Source organism: Cyprinodon tularosa, unplaced genomic scaffold (genome assembly GCF_016077235.1).
Source record: "Cyprinodon tularosa strain WSP-4 unplaced genomic scaffold, ASM1607723v1 ctg841, whole genome shotgun sequence".
Classification (NCBI taxonomy): Eukaryota; Metazoa; Chordata; class Actinopteri; order Cyprinodontiformes; family Cyprinodontidae; genus Cyprinodon; species Cyprinodon tularosa.
Window position 1 is genome coordinate 65,489 of NW_024039609.1, and position 6,776 is coordinate 72,264.

The 6,776-nt window shown below is 38.7% G+C and overlaps 1 protein-coding gene across 1 annotated transcript; it reads left to right on the forward strand.

Annotated features, from left to right (window-relative positions):
- Positions 1-294: 294 nt before the first annotated feature.
- Positions 295-4,097, forward strand: rpl9 (ribosomal protein L9). The gene is made up of 7 exons (XM_038272846.1): positions 295-456; positions 534-649; positions 1,486-1,581; positions 1,664-1,796; positions 2,857-2,937; positions 3,262-3,390; positions 3,941-4,097. The coding sequence occupies exons 1-6, from the start codon at positions 411-413 to the stop codon at positions 3,366-3,368; spliced, it is 579 nt and encodes a 192-aa protein (XP_038128774.1). The 5' UTR covers positions 295-410; the 3' UTR covers positions 3,369-3,390; positions 3,941-4,097.
- Positions 4,098-6,776: the final 2,679 nt, after the last annotated feature.

Consider the following 6,776-nt stretch of genomic DNA (forward strand, 5'->3'; position numbering starts at 1 on the left):
TTCACTATTTATATTTTGAGTCTGTGTCGAGTTTATGTAGATAAATATTAGTAGTTTGTCCGCTCTCCACCCGTCCTCGGCCTCAGGGTCCTTCTGTTTTAATGGCGGCTGCTTGTTGAAATGTTACAGTTCTGAGTATAGGGTCTGTTTAACTCCCATGTAGTTTGACGGTTTATGAATAAAATAAATTCAGCAGTCTACTATACTGTCTGGAGCAGCATAGGGATGGTAGCTCCGTTAGCATTAGCTTCCTCCGTATGGCTATTTCCAGTTAAACTTCATAACAACTACAACCACACAATTTCAAATGTAACGCCAGTCAGAACTAATACATCTTTACATGTTTGCTCATTATTTCAATATTTACAGCGGGGATTGTGTTGAAATTGTGATGCTTTTTTGCTTGTAGAATGAAGACCATTCTCAGCAGTCAGACTGTCGACCTCCCCGACAATGGTAAGCCCGTGTTCTTAACACAGTTTTCTTTTTTCCCAGTTTTTTTTTTAACTGTCTCTGGGTTTTGTGTCTGGCAGTGGAGGTGAGGTTGAAGGGGCGAACAGTGATCGTCAAAGGGCCCCGTGGTAAACTCACCAGGGAGTTCAACCACATCAACCTGGAGCTTAGCCTGCTGGGCAAGAAACAGAAGAAGGTAAACATGGTGGCGTTGAAATGTTACTCTGATCATCTGTAGGTTGATTTCAGCTGAACTGTTGAGAAAACTAAGTCATGTCACAGATTCCATCGCACTGATAACACCAAACCAAAATTCTGTAAAAAAAAAAAACTAGGATTAAGTATATCTGGTTTAAGGATAGAGATTTTATTTTCATCACAAGAAGTTTGCCAATAAGTTGATTTTACAGTACTATTGAACTATATGAAGTTGCCTCTTAGCTTTATATCGTCATTAGGGCTGAAACTGTTAATCGTGATATATAATCAATTATTTAAATTTTCTATAAATTTAGAAATTGATTGTTGTTGGAGTATACAGGCTGTAGAATATGCCTGTAGCTGACAGAGCGACTTACTTAAAGCAGTGTTATACCTAGACTGTAAAAAAAAAAATGTGTATATATATATATATATATAAATAAAAATTTAAGAAGAACCTTTTCTTTTCATATGCTCTATCCAGAACACCTCGAACAGAAAGGTTCAAGGTGTTCTGGATAGAGAATATTAAGAGTTTCACCTTGTTTAATTTGTAGAAAATCTTTAAGGAACCTTTGGCTGTATGGTTATTAATCGGTTTATTGAAAAAATTACAGATTAATCGATTTAACAAAATGATTAAGAGTTGCAGCCCTAATCCTCATGCTGTCAGTAGTTAATCATCCACAATTTTAGCTGTAGACAATAAATAAGTCAGTTGGTGTTTCTTGTTTGATCAGTGTTTATCTGTAATATTGGTTTGGGTTGTATTAACCTGATCAACGAATGATCTTCAAATTAATTTTAAGCTTTAATGCCATGATTCTTTAGCTTCGTGTGGAAAAATGGTGGGGTAACAGGAAGGAGCTGGCCACAGTGCGCACCATCTGCAGCCACGTCCAGAACATGATCAAAGGTGTCACTCTGGTGAGATTCTGCTCGATATCTACAATAACATGAGTTAATTTTGCTCTTCTGCTGAATGTCTAACACATGTTGTATGCTTCAGGGTTTCCGGTATAAGATGCGCTCTGTGTACGCCCATTTCCCCATCAACGTGGTCATTCAGGAGAATGGAACACTGGTGGAAATCAGGAACTTCCTGGGAGAGAAATACATCCGCCGTGTCAGAATGAGGGCTGGTAAGTCGACCGTGCAACTAAAATAACATTTCCAATTGCTCCCTTCCGGGCGATACGGGTCCAGGATACAATTTAGAAACTGCCTTTTCAAAGCCAAACTAGGCAAAGTTGGTGGTAGAGCTGACCTATTTTTAAAGATATTGAATAGTAAGGATTATAGTTTTATTATTTTTTTGTCTCTGGTTCTTATTACTAATTGGTAAACAAAACCTTAATCAATATTAACTTGAGGGGTTTATATGGTGATTCATTTTTCTGCCATGTTGCACAGCCCTATTCACTGAACTCGACTTAAGCGTTAATTAAAAATCAAACTACAGAAACTAGGGTGGAAGTTTGGGCATGTTGGTGTTTAGCTTAAAGGTTGATCATTCCGTGGGTAACAGAGGCGAACAATGAAGAGTAGTTTTTGTTATCGAGGGATAGTGAGCAGCAGTGTTACAAATGATTTCAGTGAACTAATTGTTAGCAGGCTCCTATAGAGTTGCAGGCTAGGCTATAATTTGTTGTTGTTCTCCATTCTTTGTTCTAAAGCATATCTAAAACAAATGGTCATACTCATAGAAACAGTTATTTGTATTTAAATGAATAAAGATTATTAAAATCACTACAGGTTGTTGTTAAACATACCTCCTAAGCTCAGATCAGTAAATTGTTACAACTCTACTGACATAAAGCTCCTGTCTCTTTGCTATGCTGCTGCTGCCTGCATGATTATGATGCAGTATTTGGGCAGGTTAATTTAGAAGTGCGTATTTTAGCTTCCCATCCTTAAACCTGCAATCTGCTTAGATTTCTTCAGACAAGCTCCTTGACAGCGTAAATCCCACCTAAAACTAAATGATCACTTGTCTGTTTAGATTGAAGTTGTATGGGTTTTAATATTTGCCATTTGATAAAGAATTATACCCACAAATAAAGGATGATCTCCCAGTAACTAATAAAGCCTAAAACCGAGTTACAAACATCCGCTGTGGTTTTACTGTCCCAGATTTGAAGGTTTGACCGTAATCGACCTGTTGATATCGTCAGCATATTAAAAGATGCGTTCTGCTTCCAGGTGTGGCGTGTTCAGTGTCTGCAGCCCAGAAGGACGAGCTGGTCCTGGAGGGTAACGACATCGAACTGGTCTCTAACTCAGGTAGATCTCATTATCCAATGCTTCTCTGAATTTGAAAATACAGAATCTAATAGGTTTGTTTTGAGTTTAATCCAGATGTTTAGCTGTCTTATTTTGGTTGGTGGCTCAAGCCTCTTAAATGAAATATTGATTTCCATTTATTCTGATTATAGCTGTAATGTTGCTGTATTCTGTCTCCTCTTTATGGGAAAATTAAAAGTAATCTGGTGAAGTTAAAGTTGAGTTCTGCCTTAAAGTGTTGGTTAGTTTCTTATGTCAAACTGCATCACAGAAACAGGAATGCAGAAGTGATCTTGTTACTCATCACCACCTCTTCTGTTCCAGCTGCTCTCATCCAGCAGGCCACCACAGTCAAAAACAAGGATATCAGAAAGTTCTTGGACGGCATTTACGTATCTGAGAAGGGAACAGTAGTGGACCCAGAACAGTAGAAATATCATCCCTGAAGTAGAGGTTAGATGGTGCCGTCGGTGTCTGTCCTGCATGCTAACATCCTGCTTTTACTTTTCCTCTTCAGTGTAAACCTGTTAACCTTTCTTTCTCTTGCAGATTTCTCAGTTGCATGTTTCTTCTAATATTCTCAAATTTCTCAAGTGGTTCTAGTTATTAAAATCCTGGAGCCCAATTCTTCACTGAATGTAGCTCTGTTGATATGCTTTAAACATTTTAATGTAAGGTTCATGGGATCTGTTGGTTTTATAAAAGGAAATTCTATCATTCTAATTTTTAAAATGTTTCTTTTTAAGCCTGCAATAATATCTCCTTAAAGTCAAGTATTTCTTGCTCCTTGTTGCTCTTTATGATCCACCTCAGCATATTTTTCTTTAGCTTCTCTCGATATTTCTTAATTCATACATGGCTTTCTGACTATCAGCCTTTATTTCCTTTTTAGATGTTTTTTTTTCTTATTTAGTCCAAGCCCAGAGGAATAAACGTGTATTAGTTGCTCTCATGTTTTTAAAATCCTAGTTCCTACTCTCATGTGACTCTGTTCTCTTTGCAGCTGCGTTGATCCAACAGGCAACCACGGTCAGAAAGAAAGACATCAGGAAGTTCCTGGATGGTATTTATGTCAGCGAGAGAACCACTGTGGTGGAGCAAGTTGTGGAATAAACATTCACCTTTCCTGTTATGACCAATAAAGCAAATATCTTTATACATTTGTCTTGTTGTTTTGGTGATTTCTAAATATACAGGTGCTGGTCATAAAATTAGAATATCATGAAAAAGTAGATTGATTTCAGTAATTCCATTTAAAAAGTGAAACTTGTATATTATATTCATACATTACATACAAACTCATATATTTCAGATGTTTATTTTGTTTAATTTTGATGATTACAAATGACAACAAATGAAAATCTCAAATTCATCATATCAGAAAATTAGAATATTGTGAAAAGGTTCAAAATTGATGGACCCTGGTGCCACACTCTAATCAGCTAATTAACTCAAACCACCTGCAAAAGCCTTTAAATGGTCTTTCAGTCTAGTTCTATAGGCTACACAATCATGGGGAAGACTGCTGACTTGACAGTTGTCCAAAAGACGACCATCGACACCTTGCACAAGGAGGGCAAGACACAAAAGGTCATCGCTAAAGAGGCTGGCTGTTCACAGAGCTCAGTGTCCAAGCACATTAATAGAGAGGCGAAGGGAAGGAAAAGATGTGGTCGAAAAAAGTGTACAAGCAAGAGAGATAACCGCACCCTGGAGAGGATTGTGAAACAAAACCCATTCAAAAATGTGGGGGAGATTCACAAAGAGTGGACTGCAGCTGGAGTGAGTGCTTCAAGAACCACCACACACAGACGTATGAAAGACATGGGTTTCTGCTGTCGCATTCCTTGTGTCAAGCCACTCTTGAACCACAGACAGCGTCAGAAGCGTCTTGCCTGGGCTAAAGAGAAACAGGACTGGACTGCTGGTGAGTGGTCCAAAGTCATGTTCTCTGATGAAAGTAAATTTTGCATTTCCTTTGGAAATCAAGGTCCCAGAGTCTGGAGGAAAAGAAGAGAGGCACTTCATCCACGTTGCTTGAAGTCCAGTGTAAAGTTTCCACAGTCAGTGATGGTTTGGGGTGCCACGTCATCTGCTGGTGTTGGTCCATTGTGTTTTCTGAGGTCCAGGGTCAACGCAGCCACATACCAGGAAGTTATAGAGCACTTCATGCTTCCTGCAGCTGACCAACTTTTTGGAGATGCAGATTTCATTTTCCAACAGGACTTGGCACCTGCACACAGTGCCAAAGCTACCAGTACCTGGTTGAAGGACCATGGTATCCCTGTTCTTAATTGGCCAGCAAACTCTCCTGACCTTAACCCCATAGAAAATCTATGGGGTATTGTGAAGAAGAAGATGCAATACACCAGACCCAACAATTCAGAAGAGCTAAAAGCCACTATTAGAGCAACCTGGGCTATCATAACACCTGAGCAGTGCCACAGACTGATCGACTCCATGCCACGCCGCATTGCTGCAGTAATACAGGCCAAAGGAGGCCCAACTAAATACTGAGTGCTGTACATGCTCATACTTTTCATGTTCATACTTTTCAGTTGGCCAACATTTCTATAAATCCTTTGTTTTTATTGGTCTTCAGTAATATTCTAATTTTCTGATATGATGAATTTGAGATTTTCATTTGTTGTCATTTGTAATCATCAAAATTAAACAAAATAAACATCTGAAATATATTAGTTTGTATGTAATGTATGAATATAATATACAAGTTTCACTTTTTAAATGGAATTACTGAAATCAATCTACTTTTTCATGATATTCTAATTTTATGGCCAGCACCTGTAGCTAAACGGTAATGCAGTTGAGGTCGATGTCTACTTGCTGATATAAAGGGGACAGATGCTAGAAAGGTGTTTCACTTTCAGAGATGCAAAACAGGAAACTGGCTGTAAATTGGACAAAGTCATTATTTAAAGATGGTCCAAAGAAGATGCTAAACTCTAAGCTGGTTCTCCAGGGATGTTGTGATGCATCTGTTGCTCCCAATTTTGAGCATTGTACCATACTTTAAAGTGAGGACTAAAACCGGCGTGCTAGTCTTAAAAGAAATCAGTGGTTGTCTCAACTGCTTCTGTAAAGGAAGAAAATATTCTAACATAGTTAACTTTGGAAAAAGATTGGCTTCTGATTCTTCCCTTCCCCAGGTCCACTCGGCGAGCTGCGTTTGGTAATAAAACCAACATTGCGTGTTGACGTCACAGAATTACAGAGTTTAATCCAATATAAGACAATGCATACACTTTAGAAATAAGACAATGCACAAACCTACACCAGAAACTGCAGAACAACAGAGACATACATTCCATTACCTGACATAGGAGGAAAGAAAGCAAAGAGTACAGAGACATCTTTGGAGAGTTGCAAGGGCAAATCTGATCTTTTTCTTCTATTTAGAAAGCTTTATCCTCTTGTATCTAATCCATTCAAAAAGGGGCTGGCCCTCGGTCCTCCAACCAAACGCCATCTCTGACACTGCTAGGGCTTCCCCTTATTTACTGCAAACATCTGGGGTCATTTGCTTCTTTGTTTTAACAAGAAAAGGCGGAAAGCTTGTCCTGGCATCTAGAATTCCTAAAGTCATAAAACACAAGATAAGCTCTCACAGACAGCTTGTGGAATGCGGGGGGCCTCACCATCCCTGGTTGTTTATTCTGGAAGACTTTTGACCTTCTGTAAACCAAGCAGAAATCTCTCCTGCAGGCTTAACTGTTATTCACCCCCCAGGAGATACTCATTCTATGGGCTGGTGGTCTAAATACTTACCCATTAGTAGTTTTAAATCATTAACACAGCCTTGTTCAAAATTAAGAAATATG